General features: G+C 32.6%; 1 protein-coding gene across 5 annotated transcripts in view; it reads right to left on the bottom strand.

The window, feature by feature from the left end:
• The window catches only part of ARHGAP20 (Rho GTPase activating protein 20), a 113,271-nt gene that overhangs the window by 30,882 nt on the left and 66,160 nt on the right, over positions 1 to 16,229 (bottom strand). For 4 of the 5 annotated variants that reach the window (XM_081281524.1, XM_081281521.1, XM_081281522.1 and 1 more), the window contains exons 4-8: positions 14,109 to 14,258; positions 7,681 to 7,722; positions 6,724 to 6,808; positions 3,527 to 3,604; positions 164 to 230 (exon numbers count right to left, since the gene is read on the bottom strand). In XM_081281524.1, coding sequence (XP_081137650.1) covers positions 164 to 230; positions 3,527 to 3,604; positions 6,724 to 6,808; positions 7,681 to 7,722; positions 14,109 to 14,258 — 422 coding nt within the window. Of the gene's footprint in view, positions 1 to 163; positions 231 to 3,526; positions 3,605 to 6,723; positions 6,809 to 7,680; positions 7,723 to 12,101; positions 12,189 to 14,108; positions 14,259 to 16,229 lie in introns of those variants that run through there. The other variant, XM_081281525.1, reaches the window with a different exon arrangement.

The following is a 16,229-nucleotide window of genomic DNA, read 5'->3' as shown; positions in this document are numbered from 1 at the left end:
GCACAAAGCAAATGTTTAATATACATTTAATGAACGCACAACACCTGAGATTTAATAGTATTTATGCTTAGGATCATATTACCATCTCTGAGACACTTAGAATTATAATTAAAATATATTATAATTAAAACATATTACTGTCTTAGATTTTCACAGAACTTACCAATGAGTGGATATGGTGCTGCTTCTTTTCCAGAATTGACCCATAACTTGTAATCTCTCTCAGAGCCCTTGGAGATAAAAAAAACTAAAAGTCACAATTAATCTTCTGTCGAGTACTTGAATGAAGACACATTATTGGCATTTTTAAGCTTTGCAAAGAGGAAGATTTAGAAAAATTATAAATGCTATTCAGGTTCCTGGGACAGTGGATATTATTATTTTTTTAAAGATGGAAGTGCTGATTCCTACAACCCATCTTCTATTCCCCAAAAGGACTTGGAAATTCTGCCCCCACCACTGATGTCTAGGGATCCACAAACATAATGGAATTGGACATTCACTATAAAGGTAAGCCCATGGAAGGTGAAATTGAAGCCAGGTCCTTTTACAAAGAACAAACTTCCTTTTTCTACAAAGCTAATCTTTAGTTCTTTAGAGAGTCTTCACTTCAGTAATATCTCTGGACTTCTCAAAGAATGTAACATGCTTCTGCAAAGTCAACCTGTTACCCAGCAAGCCACAAACACTTCTGTATCTATGATTAAAAAGTAAAATATCAAAGGTGATTATTAGAATGACCAAAAGGCTTTGAGGAGATAGGCAGTTGTATTGGCTTTAGTTTGGGCAAGTCCAGACCTGGAACAGAAAGGATAAGAATTCTACCTAGAGACTAGGCGCAGTCATGGAAAACAATAAAATTGTTCACTAGGAGAATTTAAACCCAGCAAGACTATAAATCCCACTTCAAAGAAATAAAACTAAATTTTATAGACTTTGCTGAGTCCTGTGGAATAAATCAAAATGTTTTAAATGGAAGATGGAACAAAAATAATCAACTCTGTTATCAATATTTCATATGCTTGTCTTTAACCTCTAATAAAAAATCATGTTAAGATAGGTGAACAAATAATTGTCAAATGACTATTGAAAGGCAAATATAATAAAGGGTCCTAGGTATATAGAATACCATACAAACTGCTATCTGCTCATCCCCTAATAAAAGAGTAAGAACAACCTAATCTTTTTATGTAGTCTGAAAACACTTAAAAATATGTTATATCTAACAGCCTCAATTCCTAAGTTAATGTGACTTCTTTTTTAAATTTTTTTTGGTCTGAGAAGATTGATCACTTTATTTAGAGGAAAATACAAAAAAAATTGAGTCATGTATTATTTATTTAAGTAGGAAATCAATGCCGATGTCCCTGCTTTACCTGGTATAAATAAAATTTAATTACATTTTAAATGTTACTAAATTTTACTAATGAAATATATTTCTTATCTCGAATTTTGGTTGCCTTGAATTCTTTTTTTTGTTGACATTATGATTTACTGGTTTGTATTATTACAATATGGTTTCATAATATACATTAATGTCACATAACAATAACTACTTTATTTGGTCTTCTAAATTAGAAGCTTGGGAATATTTTACTTCCCAGATAAATTTTAGAAAAAAAATTGTATTTGGTTTGATTTATTAAAAAAAAACATGATAAAATTTTTATGGGGAAATACTGTACATCAAATGAGATAAAATGGTTGTCTTTGCAATGATGAGTTTTATTTACACACATAGTGTGCAATTATTTCCTCCATAATTTTTTATTTTGTTATAAGTTCTACATATTTCTCTTGTAAGTCTTTATACATGTGATATGTTACATTGATATTACTTCTATTTAATACTTATGTGATATTTTGTTCTGTTAGTTAAACCGGATGTAATGAAACTAAAATTAAAATTGTGTTTGGTCCCTAGAAACCGATTTTTCTCAAACTTTATTATTTATTTATTTATTTTTAAAGAGAGAGTGAGAGACAGAGACAGAGAGAGAGAGAGAGAGAGAGAGAGAGAGAGAGAGAGAGAGAGAGAGAATTTTTTAATCTTTATTTTTTTAGTTTTCGGCAGGCACAACATCTTTGTTTGTATGTGGTGCTGAGGATCGAACCCAGGCCGCACGCATGCCAGGCAAGCGCGCTACCGCTTGAGCCACATCCCCAGCCCCTTTATTATTTATTTCATTTTGAAAGTATGTCCTCTTTCCTCCTAGCACCCAGATTTCAACTGTATGGATCAACACAGCTGTAGTCTTATGCTATCATATAAGTATATGCTATCATGATTCAAAGGTATAGCAGTTTCTATAGGTCTATGCTACTTGTTGAGGAGTACCATATATATTAAATAAACAATTTTCACTAATAAATAACAGCAATTTACATTACCTTTCTAATTCATGAGAATTTGTTTCATGTTGGTATCAATACTGTGTAATTTTTTTAAAAAAATTCTGATTTGTTATACATGATGGCAGAATGCATGCCCTGAATTCTTAGTGGCCTTTGTACAGTACTGTGTAAGAGAAAATATAAATTCAGTAATGTCTTAAATGTGTCATGTCATAATAATAGAGTGTTTTAATAATTTAAAAATGTTCTAATGTTTTCATCTGTTGTGGTTTAGATATGAAGTATCCCCTGAAATCTAATGTGTGAGATGGTGCAAGAATGAAATGATTAGATTTTGAGAGGTGTAACCTAATCAGTGGATTAATCCAATGAGATGGATTAACTGGGTGGTAACTGTAGGATGATGGGAGGAGGTTAGTGGAAGTTTGGTCACTAGGGGCAAGCCTTTGGAGTATATAATTTGTCCTGGTAAAGGGAGCTCTCACTCTACTTTCTGGTGTCATGTTCTGAGCTGCTTTCCTCCACCTCTCCCTTCCATGATGACATTCTGCCTCACCTTGAGCCAAGAGATAAGGAGTCAGACAATCATGGACTGAACCTCTGATACCATGAGCCAAAGTAAACCTTTTCTTCTCTATGTTGTTGTCATGCAGTCTTTTGGTCACAGTAATGAAAAGTTGAGTAAAACATCATCCTTCTAAATATTACTCTTTTTACTAAAATTACTAATTGTGTGGTGTTTATGTAACATGTAGGAAAGCAATAAGGAAAACTTTCCTAATCTTTTTCCCCTATACCTCATTTTTGAATATTCTAATCTTTTCCAACAATAAAATTTCAAAAACTTGCCTCTGCCCCAGAAAAGGGCAGAAGCTAGAAGTTAAAGAAGGAAGAGTATGATATGTACACTAAGGCTTTCCAAACCCATGATCTAATTCAAAGCTATTATTTTATTAACTAGCAGAATCAGCCATCTTATCCTCAGGACCTGCAGCCAGTCAATATGGCTCACAGCAAATCCTTCAGAATTTATCATCATCATCATCAGTACGCTAATAATGAGCCATCTTATGATAGAAGGGATAATTTACATCTAAATTACTAAATATTACTTTGAATTTACAGTATCAAAGTTTCTTTATAATTAAGAATATCTATCATAGTAACTTACAGTTATCCCTAGCATTGATAATGACATGTTGATAACTTCACTCGCTGTATCTGAATTCATTACTGTTATAGTTTTAGACTGTGGGAAAAAAAGAAGAAATACAGCTATAAATAAAGGATATTAAGATAGATGAACAAATAATTGTCAAATGACTATCAAAAGGCAAATCCTGATTTCAAGTGTGGCCATAGTAAAGCACAAGACTTAAACAGAACATAAACATTTGACTGTAATTTACTTTCACTCCTTGATATATTATGCCTTCTGATAAAACATTTATTTTTCTTAAAGGATATGTGGCCTCACAAAATATAAGAACTTAAATAAGTAAAAAAATACTATTTCAGAGAGAGTACATGAACCCCTATCTCCCAATCACATATCCACAAAAATCAGCTATTCTTCTGATTCACTGCCATAATTGTATTTCCATAATGCAAAGGGAATAAAAAAATGAAAAGCGATGTATTTCTATTTCTTCCTAAATACTGTTTTCACTATATTTTATTTCTTTGCATGGTGTAAAATTGGAATAAGAACTGGTTACAAACCACATTTAAAACTTATTGAGTACTTTCTATGTCTGGCATTGTGGCTACTAAGATTTTCAATGTTGAAAATATTTAGAGTACTTAAAATTGAGTCTAAAAAAATTAAAATTTTAGAAAGCTCAATTCTTTTATCTACTCTGTCTTTGAGTAACTATAATAGTTCTGTGCTCAACTTCATTGAGAACTGCTAATTAAAAATAATCACAACAGCTGGGTATGGTGGCACACCCTGTAATCCCAGCAGCTGGGAGGCTGAGGCAGGAGGAAAGTGAGTTCAAACCTAGCTTCAGCAAAAGCAAGGCACTAAGTAACTCAGTAAGACCCTGCCACTAAATAAAATACAAAATAGGGATGGGGATTACCCCTGAGTTCAAATTCCAGTATCAGAAACAAACAAACAAACCCACCTCCCCAAATAATTACAACAAATAAAAGGATTTGTTTACATATAGAGTTCAATAAATTCTCAAAAGAGATTATATACAATACTATCCTATCACGAATAAGTTTGCTATGCATTTAAGTTTTACATAATTATCAGATAAATTGGCAATTAAGACTGTGTCTCTGATAGAACACAAATGAGAAGCATAGATGGAAACAAAATGATATAAAACACAAAAGGATATATTATAAATAAGCTAAGCGAAATCCACTAATAATTTGTCACATGTTCTTCTGTTATACTGTTTCTTCCCTCTGAGCCAATTAGTTGACAGGACAAACTTCTTCTAAAAGTTGTTATTAAATTTCAGTTTTTAATAAAAGCATTTTCAATGCATTGATTTTAAAAAAGTATTCCTTGCTAAACCCAGCAGCTCCAAGTTCAAGGTTAGCCTCAGCAACTCAGTGAGGCCCTAAGCAATTTAGTGAGATCCTGTTTCAAAATAAAATACTAGGATGTGGCTCAGTGGTTAAGTGCTCTTGGGTTCAATTCCTGAAACAAACAAAAAATTAACCAAACAAAAACTCCTAGTAGCTCCAAGGATTATGCAAAAATGTCTATGGTGTCCCACAGTCCAACAGGGAGGTCCTGAATTACCCAATCCAGAATCTGTCTTCCACCAGAAGAGCATAGGAATGTTACATGCCAGGCTTAAACTTGAAGTACAATTTCAGAAAGGGCATCTGGCTTTTTTTTTTTTTTTAAACATCTGAAAGAGCTCCCCTTCAGTTTAAAGAAACTCATGTTGTCTTTTGTATAGTGAAGAATCTATCCTGCTTCTAAGATAATTTTTCTTAACATTAGGCATATATTTTCAAAACAGTAATTACAGGAAATATATTTTTGTCTACATACCTTTATGGGAAAGAAAACAAATTAGTTTCAGCAGAAAGAGCTCATTGGGTATAAACAAATAACAAAAGAGAAAAAAACTGAAAATATGGGTATTCCATTCCATATTAGCTGACAGGTTGTGTATCACTAAAGATAAAGGATGGATTAAAAAACAAAGCCTTTGTTGGGGGAATCATTCTTCCCTGAAGTAGGGCTCTTTCAAAGAAACTCTTGCCATAAAATCTACTTCAGAGAACCAAAGAGTTGTCCTCACTTCATTCTTGATTTATCCATGGTCCTAGTGATAGAAGCAGAGCACCCCACCTTGATCACATCATTTGTCAAAATGAGTGGGAAATTGGTTCTTTCTCAAGCATATACCTTCCATACATAAAATGTGAAAAAAAAATTCCCATGATATCTACACCTCAGGAATTGGTCAGAATGTTTGCATTTTTTTTTTTTTTTGCGGGGTGGTGGGGATACTGGGGATTGAATTCAGGGCATTCAACCACTGAGCCACATCCCCAGCCCTATTTTGTATTTTATTCAGTGACAGGATCTTATTTATTTTGAATAAAATACAAAATAGGCTGGTTTTGAACTCACAATCCTCCTGCCTCAGCCTCCTAAGCCACTGGGATTATAGGCATGTGCCACTGGGCCCAGCTGGCATAACTTTTGCTTTTGGTGAGAAGTTGAAATATGACAATCCATAGTATCATAAAAATATATGTTTTTATCTTGTTTATCATTGATAACATTTTGGCTCTTATACTACAATTTCAGTCAACAAATTACACATAGGAACATGGGTTAAAAACTAAACATTTAACAATATGATAAACATTATGAGGTAGAAGCATGCCAATTCCTTAAAAATCTAATTTCTCCCAGACCATCCACTTTTTAACTTGAGGGATTCAATCTCTAGAAACTCAAAAGAATAAGCTTTAAAAATTATTTTAAGTTGAAGAAGTGACAAGTTTAAAGAAAACCTGCTTAATACTAATAGGAAATACCTCCTTATGGAAATAATTTTACTACAAATCTCTGCAGCTGCTATTGAAAAGATCTCAGAGAAATATGACAGAGGAAGAAGAGACATCTGACAAATAGTATTCTTTACAAGCTTAAATGTTAAGTACTGTAGTTAATACAATTTCCTTGTTTCCTTTTCTTGAGTCTTTACTTTTCATACATACAAAGACACAAACCCAGGAGAAAGCATCTTCCCTTATATGCTATTTCCAGACACCTACCTTCTATAGTATGTACATTACCTGCCTGCCTGTCTCTTTTTAACCATGGAGTTTTCTGCCTTATACAGAGACTTGGAATTTAATTTTCTCACTTAGAACACTTACATAAGCACAGTTCCCAATGTCTTTGGCGAAGATTTTGAGGGGAATACTCTTCGGATAGTCCTTTTCTTTCTCTAGATTGATGTATCTAATCAAATGCAATGACAATCCAAAATGACAGAGTCAGATGGTATTCACTAATGGCTTGTTTTTTAATTTATTTTACTAATATTTTCATGCTACTCTTAAAAAGACGTGTGAAAGACTCAGCAAAGTCAGATTACGTTATGGGTTGAAAGATAAATACAAAAGATTGCAAGACATTAGGTATGGGCATGGAAAAAAATCCATGTCAAGTGAGGATTGAGAAGTATAATCAAGTTCAGGCACCTCTGGATGACATTCTTATCTTTAAAGCCTCCTTGTCTTCTCTGAAAAGGTCTGGTACCTCGATAAGTACAAGAATATACATAACATTTTACTAAGTCAAACCAAAGCAAATGGTTTTTTACTTCTCATTTCATTCTCCAGTGGAGTATAAATCTTGGTTATTTCACTGCTTAGGGAGAGGGAAAAATAAGTAAGAAGGAAAGGACTATGGGTTCTAACCAATGAGCTTAAGTTGACCATGTTAGTCTGTATGCTCATCGGTAGGCATAACTGATTTTTGTGGAGCTCCACAGAAATCCGTGCATTTTTGGAAACAATACATATTTTGGAGAAAATTATCTCCAATTGGTAGCTGCTTGGAGACCACAGCAAGAGATGGAAGAGATTACTAATTTTTGTCTAAAATGATCTATTTGGACTTCAATGTTCTCCTTCCTAGAAAGAAGAAACACTGTAATGAGATGGAATTATTTTTAGCAAGGAGTAGTGGGCAGTCTAAATGAGAATTTATTTTGAGGGCAAATGAACAATTTATACTAAGGGGAAGAGTTTGGGGCACATTTCTGAAGAATATGTTTTAATTCAATTTCTACAGGCTAAAGATTAAAAATAAGTATACTTAAAAAATACCTCTGAAGAAGTGAGAGCCATTTGTCCTTCTGTTCTGGAGAACTGCAAAGAAAATGGGAGAGAAAAATTAAACCACATAAAATAATTATGCTAACATTTTTGAGGCTGCCAATTCAGATGAAAATATCAACAAGCCTGTTGTTACTGAAGAAGTTATACATGTAAGCTGCAAACCAGCATAATTTTGTCCTGGAAGACCCTGAAATGCCCTTGTAGGTTTGTTAAATTCTTTTGGATGGATCCAAGATAGACCCCTTTTTATACTTTACTGGTCTTTTACAAGAGCTATTATACCCATGAAAAGTAGGTCTTGTAGTGAAAAGAGTACTTGATTTGTAATCCAAACAACTGGTTTCCAAATTATATGCAATCTAGATGATAATCATGGGCAAGGTACTTATCCTAATCCTCAGTTCCTACACATATAAAACTGGATTAATCATTCTCACTCAGTGTTTAATCAGTTATAAGTGTCATAATAGATAGAAAGTATGCTAAATATTGAGATGAAAGAGAAATTTGGCATATGGATAAAAATGTCTTGGCCCAGAAACCAGTTCTTTATCAGGAAAAGAAGCATTTTTTTTATATAAATAGAGAAAAACTGTAATTTAAGAAATTAGTTTATAGAAAACTTACTACTTACTATAACCTTTTGATTAATGTGAATTTATTCACAACTAAATTACTATTAATAATTTTTGATGCGAATGTTGCATTTAATTCATAAAGTTAAAAATAATTTCAAGTTTATTTTTCCAAAGTGTTATCTCTCACAGCCTTAAAAATCATATTTCTAATTTTCAGAGAAATTGGAAAAATTTTCTTATTTCAGGAAAATGTACTTCATAAATATTTGTAATTTATTTCAAACTTTGTTGCTTAATATTTTTCTTCATAAATGATCTTTCAGAATTGGTCGATTTTTTTTTAACCACCAGCCACACAATTTCTATCTTTAATAATTTCTTATTACTTCCTGGTATATTCTCTTTTCTAAAACAGATTTTCTAGTTTCATTTATGTCAAATATTTATTTATTTATCTATGAAAAATCTGTGTTGAAAAATAGACTAGATGTTTTCTTTGGACTCATTAACTTTTTCAAAGCAGTGAAAGAAAACAGCACATTTAAGATACTTTTTTTTTTTTAAAAAACTTTTAACTGACAAATATATAGAGAAAACAGCATAGCTTTTAAGTGTACAGCTTGAGAAATTTTATGAATTGAATACATCCATGTAACCAGCACTTAGATTATAAAACAGAAAATAACCTTGGAAAATCCTCTGCTCCTTTTTAGGCACTAACCTCCACTATCTTACTTTCCAATTGCATAGAAGAGTTAACCATACCAATAAAAAAAAGTAAACGTATTAACTGCATGTAGTTTTAGAACCATCATTATTATTGCAATATACTGTTCACTGTTTGAATAGATAGCAAAATAAACTAATTATGAATGTGTCAGGTTAATTTATGGAGATTGATTTGTATAATTTTGTGTTGTTTTGCCTTTCCCCCTTGCTCTATACAAGAATCCACAACTCCCCTTTCTTCTGGAATTCTTTATCCTAGTCATTTCTACAGGACACAAGTCCACAGTACTCCAAAATCAATGGTTATCTCAGAGTTTCATAAACACCTAAGAACATTAAAAAAGACAATAAGATCCAAAGGAGAAGAATATAGTAGTGGAGGTAAGCAAAAGGTCCAGACAGATTGCAAGATTCTCTCAAATTATGGAGGGGATGGATATCTATTATCCCTCAGTGTGAGGTGGGAACCAGATGTCAGTTCAGGTGCCCTAAGAAAACAGAAAGAACTCGGAAGAAATTGTTTTAAGGAACAACTAGGGAGGCTGAGTCCTACACACGAAGGAATTTGCGTCAGCAAAGATACCTTACTGTACTTGCTGGAACATCTCTGGATGTAAAGCAACAACTATGGGCATAGCAAAAAGATGATGTTAGCAGTGATTACAATAAATTGAAAGTTAGAGGCAGCTTTCAACTGTTTTGGAGGCATCTCAAAAATCTCCTGTATTCTGGTTTCACCTTAAGAAAAAAGTTTTGTTTTCTACCAGCATGTCAACATGTGAACTTAAAGTGAGTTTTAATTTGTTCTATAAATAAACCCGCACATGAGTTTGTAGTCTATGACTACACTATAGTCTAAGACTCATTACTTCAGTTAAAATATTATTCTGATTCCTATTATAGATAGATCATTGTCAGATTTAAGTATTTCCTTTAAAATAAGCATCAATTTTTTCTGGTAGGCATAGATCCTAGGGTGTTTTTCTGTTTGTTTGTTTTGTAATGGGGGTTGAACCCAGGGGAACTTTACCATTGAGCTACATCCTATGTTCTTTTTATTTTTTCAACCTTGAGACAGGGTCTTGACAAATTGTTCAGGTCCTCACTAAATTTATGAGGCTGCCTCAAATTTGCAATCATCCTGTCTCAGTCTCCCAAGTCCTGGGATTACAGGAGTGCTCTACTGAGCCTGGCTTAGGTACTAGGTTTGTTAATAGAATATGTATGCTGATAGAGATTTGAAATTCCTTTTAGTCCTTTTTGAGAGTTGTTTATCGTGTTCCCCAAAGTATGGGAAGTTCACATCGTTTCTCCCAGTTTGACCTAACTAAGAAATTCTCATAGATTTAGGCAGTTGTCAAGTATTAAATTTCAAAGCTGTAAGTTTTTATTTTTTGTTTCTTTATAGATAGTGTAGTAACTGAGCCCAAGTGATTGCTTCTTGAGCTACTAGTCTAATGGTATTTAAAACTGATCATAGCCTAGAGTCTCCTTAATATTTAGTAAGTATGTGTGCATGTAGAAATATGTAAATATATGGTATATATTTAAAGATCCAAGCTTCCCTCTGATATAATATCACTTCAGCCTGAAAAACTTCATTTTTTTTTGTAGAGAAGGTCTGCTGTCAATAAATTTTTACAGTTAAAGAATATCTTTATTTTACTACCACTTTTGAGGAATATTTTTGCTGGATATTATATACTAGGTTAAAGTTTTCTCTCCCAATACTTGAAAGACTGAAAAATTCAACACTTGAAGTTGTTTTTTAACTATCCTCTGACCTCCATAGTTTCTAATGAAAAGTCTACAATAATTCAAATTGTTATTCTCCGTATGTAATATATTGTTTTTCTCTGACTACTTTCAAGATTTTCTGAGGACTTTCTCAGATATTTGATTTATAGTCGTTTGTCTATAATGACGACAAGATGTAGTTTTCTTCTGTGCTCTGTACTTATGTACTCTGGAGTTCACTGAACTTAAGAAATCTGTACATTTAGTCTTTTACCAAATTTGGGAGGTTTTTAACCATTATTTCTTCAAGTATTTCTTCTCCATTCCTTCTCTTTCCTCTTTCTGGAATTCCAATTACTTGTATATTATACCATTTTATGCCATCCCACAAGTCCATGATACATTTTCTATTTTTTAAAAAAAGTTTTGGTTTCTCTGATCTTCATATTGTACAATTTGAATTGATGTATCTTCAAATTCACTGACTGTCATTTCCATTCTTAAGTAAGGCCATACAGAAGATTTTTATTTAAGATTTTATAGTTTTAAAAATTTTTTTCTTTTAACATTTTTTTAGTTTTCAACATTTTATTTATTTATATGTGGTGCTGAGAATTGAACCTAGGCCCTCACATGTGCGAGGGAAGTGCTCTATCACTGAGCCACAACCCCAGCCTAAGATGTTATAGTTTTTAATTTCAGATATTTTCATTTGACCCTTTAAAAATATTTCCTATCTCTCTGCCAAGATTTCTTATCTTTTCATTACTGTCAACTGGATTCTCTATTTACCTACCATGCTAAGGTGCTAAGTTCTTTTCTGGTAATTTAATATATGGGTCCATCTAAAAGTTGGCTTCTTGATTATTTTTTCTCATTCCTTGTTATTTATATGTCAAGGAATTTTAGATTGGATTCTGGACATTATGAATGCTTTGTTTCAGAGATTGCATTCTATTATATTTTCAAAACAGTGTTGATATTTCTGTTTTAGCAGATAATTAATTTGATCAGGTTAAGTTACAAGCTCTATCCCACCTGTGATGGTCAGCAGCTCAGTTCAATTCTTTTAGTTTCAAGCTGCTCTCTATGTATCCCATGCATGTAGGGTCCAGCAATTAGCTAGATGTTTGAAGGGCATCTGTACACAGAATGTGGAGCTTTCTTTTTCTGACATGCTTCTTTTTGAGTCCCCTCACACCTCACTTTTCACTCACTTTTCATTAGTTGTACTGACTTAGACTCTGTACTCTGTCTGCTTCTTCAGGCAAATAAGATTGTGGGGTTTTGTAAGTTTTAGCTACCCTGCATCACAGTGTGAGTGCAGCATGCCCTAGACTAAAGCCTTAAAAGTGGGAAACTCACCGAGTGTTGGTGGCTTCTTTGAAGTTTCAATTCCTCTCCAAAATCTCCCAAGTTTTGTCCACTCTCCAGAACCCTTAGGTAGTTGTTGTTGTTTGTACTTTGTTCAGATTTTACAGTTATCTGTAGGGTGGTCAGTCTGTTAAGATCTCACTCTGCCATACTGGAGGTAGAACTCCTCAACACTTCTTTTTAAATAAACTTAATTTTGAAATAATTTTAGATATACAGAAAAGTTACATATATATAAGAGTACTTGTATACTTCTCACCCAGATTCAGTTTCCTGGAATGTTATCTTCTTACATTATCATGGCCCATTTGTCAAAGCTAAGAAATATTGGTACCTACTATATAAGCTAAACTCTTGACTTTGACTTTATTCAGATGTTACCAGTTTTTTTCTTTTAATTAGGGACCTTTTTCTGTTCTGGAGCCAATTTATTACATTTAGTTCTTATGTCTTGTTAGTGAATGGTCTAGGCAAACTTCTCTATCTTTCCTGTTTCTGACCTTGACTATTTTGAGAAGAACTGGTAAGGTATACTATTAAAACCTTTCCTCAATTTGTGGTTGTTGGAGGTTTCCTCATAAGATTAGGGTTATGGGTTTTGGGTGGGAGGGGAGAATACCACAGAGGTAAATTATTCTTCTTTTACATTATTATATTAAAGGGTACATGACATCCACATAATACCACTGGTGATGCTAATCTTTGTCACTTGGTAAAAGAACCATAGTTTGAGCAACACAGTACATATAAAACATGTTTTCACATTCTCCCTTCTTAAAATGAATTTTAATGAAAATTATTTGATTAAAAACATCATGTAGATACTCCTTACTTGAAATTTCTCTTTTTAACTTTTAACTCCAAAGAGATTAAACAATAGAAAATGATAGTATCTACAGAAATCTGTCATGGGAAAGAAGATATGCAGAGAATGATACAAACACATGCTTCTTCCAAATAAGTTCTTAAAATCTGTGGTAGGCCAATAGTGCATAACAGAATTTAATGGCATGCCTAGCCCTTATTAGAAGAACAACAGCTTGGAAATTTTTAGCAATCTGGATTCAGGATGATACCCAAGTAGTTTGCTAGTAGTGGGAAGATAAAAAGAATGAAAATCCTCATATAAAAAAAAAAGAAAATCCTCATATACATTTGATGAACAATATCTCTAAGTGTAAAATAAACATTGGAGTTGAGGTGCAACCACTGAATATCATGGGTGTGAGAGTTTTGGTATATTCACCTTGAACTAAAAAGTACCCTCTAAGCATGTTCAGGATAGGAGGACAAATATTCTGTATGCTATATATTCTCCAACCACCCCATCCCTACCTAGGAATGAGTCTTGGGAAACTAATTTGTCACATCTTTACAGATAACAAATCAAAACCAGACACAGGATTCAAGAAACTCAGTATTTCATTATATCATTTTTATTTGTATAATAAACATACTATTCCCTTACAAAATCTGGGAGTACAAACCCATATTCAAACTTAATTGTACTATTTTATAAAACTTGATTCTGTTCTGTGAAGATCTGTTTCAGTGGTTTGAAAGATTGTTTTTACATATTGAGCTTTTGAAACGCATCAAACAACTAGACCCTAGGGAAAAGAGATATTGGACCTAGACGCTTCCTAAAAATCTGACTCTCTTATTCCACTTCCCATTCCTGGAAGTTCCTTTCTTTCCATTTGTTTCAGTAAAACCCCTTTAAAAATCACTGGTGAAATCAAGGTAAATGACTCTAAGAGTTTCTGGTATTTATAATTTTCATATGTTGTAATCAAAAGGTCGTTAGGTAAAACATAAGACACAGAAGAAGTATTTTTGTTGGATGTTTGTGTCACAAAAGACATTGAACTAAACAATCAGAATAAAATATTTTCCTTTAAAAATCCAGGCAACAAAATGATTAAATTGTTTCTGTCATCCTAGACATCATTACAGTAGCTAAGCCAGGCAAAAATAGGACAGTGAGATGGTTCTTACCTGAAAGTGGCCACAAAGTTCACTGTGGGCCAGCCCAGGACAAAGGATTTCATGGCATTGGTGTTACCTTCTCCCACTTCATCCACACAGCTTGCTGTCCACATATCAGTTAATTTAATTTTATTTTTTATCTTAAAGTTATTATTATATCTAGAGAGAGAAAAAAATAAAACAGGACTTCTCATTATTTTCTTCAAATTTCGCAGGAGCTTCTGTACTTGTTATAAGAGGACATTTCTACTTATCACAGGCAAAGAATGTCTTATTGTTTTTATCTTTAGCACTTAGCACAGTGAACTGTGACATGCTTAGCTACCTAGGCCCATGAAACAGGCTTTGAAATATTTGGTGATACATTTAGTAGGTGTATTTTTAATATATTTTTTTCTTTTTAAACTAGCTACTTCATTTTTCTATATGTTAAGTGTTGTATTGGGATCAAAACCCTAATTTAAATGTACTGATATTACCAAAATTAGTTCATTTATTATTTGTATCTTGCTTACTTTAAAAAAAGATTTGAGTGGCTGGTGATTTATAAAAATGTTTATACAATTATGGCACATAAGAACCTGGAATTAGAGTAATTTTTAACTAAATGGCTGCAAGACTTTCTAGTCTTTAAAAGTGTAAGTTGTTTTAAATTTCCTCACTTATGATTCTGCTTAACCATTTTCCTTTATAATCTGGCAAAACTGAATAAATATAGGCTAAAATCAGAACCTACACTAGAAAAGAAAAAAGAATGAAGTTGACACAGTTAACGCTCATCTCTGGGAACCTAGAAGATGACCTATTTCAAGTCACCAGTAAAACTGCTTTTAGATAATTTCAATTGTATATCCCTTAGACCTATGATACCACCATATCTTTTGACTTAATTGATAGATTTAATACTCATAATAGATATGAGACTTAAGTAGTTGGAAAGCACTGAGAAGAATAAAGAAAGCCCCAGGAAACTTAGAACTTTCTAGCATCCAGAACCATTTGTGTAAATACTAAAAGTTAAAAAGAAATAAAAAATACTTTATATGGAATGGTTCTAAAACTGCTCTAATATATGGAATATTTAAAGCTATAACTATTTGGTGGGATTTATACAATGAAAATGGATTTGCAGTAACTATACATAAAGACTAACCTAAATTCTAAGCCTCATTTATGCTTCCCTTTGGGTACAATACCTTTGTGATTTGAGATAAATGGCTTCTTTAAATATTTTCAACCCACTGCTATGAATCTTTAATTTTTATAAAACAGATCTGATTACAGACAAAATCTTATTTTAATGGCAATCATTTAATCATTCCCAAGCATATTTATATTTATGCTGTTAAACATAATGCATCTATGAAAAGCCTTAAAACTGAACATGGATGTGAGAATCTTTCCATTAAATTTCCTATAGCTTTTCTCTCTTTGGCCTACTTTTTTTTTTTTTTTTGGTCTTTCCAAAGATACAAGGCTTTCTGATGAGACTGTGTGTGCTTATTATAGTGATAGGAGACAAATCTCACAAACATTTATGGATATAAAGCTGAAGGGATTAGCTTGTAAGTATTTAAAACAAGTCTTCCAATAAAGCTTTATATTGAAATGGTTGGTACTGGCATCATAGTGTTCTTCCAATTTTTCATTCTCAATCTCTAACAGTATTAGACTACAAAAATTAATCTGAATCCAACTTGAACTGGCTCCTAAAGTATTATTCATTATCTCCCTTAGTACCATTTTAATAAAAGTATAAATCTAATAGTAACTGGCTGAAAACACAAAACAACCCTCTCAAATCAATTCCTTATTTCTCTATTACTATAAAATTAAGATGGCAAGCATACCTTGTTTTCCTACCCTCTGACTTTTATACTGGAATACACAGGTTTTTATGAAGATTCTCCCCTCATTATAAAATATAGATGTGTTATAGTCATATTTTGGGATAAAATCATGATATAGTCTATAACTATCTAATGGTAATTTTAGTGATAATGAATCAATAATCAAGACTTTTGTTAAATATCCTTTTATCTAAACAGAACTCATGGCTTATCATTTGATTAGGAAATGAAAGGACTAGAGATAGCTTAAGTGTGTGTGAGGTCATTTCTTTTCTAAAAA

This window comes from Spermophilus citellus (assembly GCF_964194105.1).
Source record: "Spermophilus citellus genome assembly, chromosome: 2".
In the NCBI taxonomy this organism is placed as follows: Eukaryota; Metazoa; Chordata; class Mammalia; order Rodentia; family Sciuridae; genus Spermophilus; species Spermophilus citellus.
This window is presented reverse-complemented; position numbering and strand designations above follow the sequence as displayed.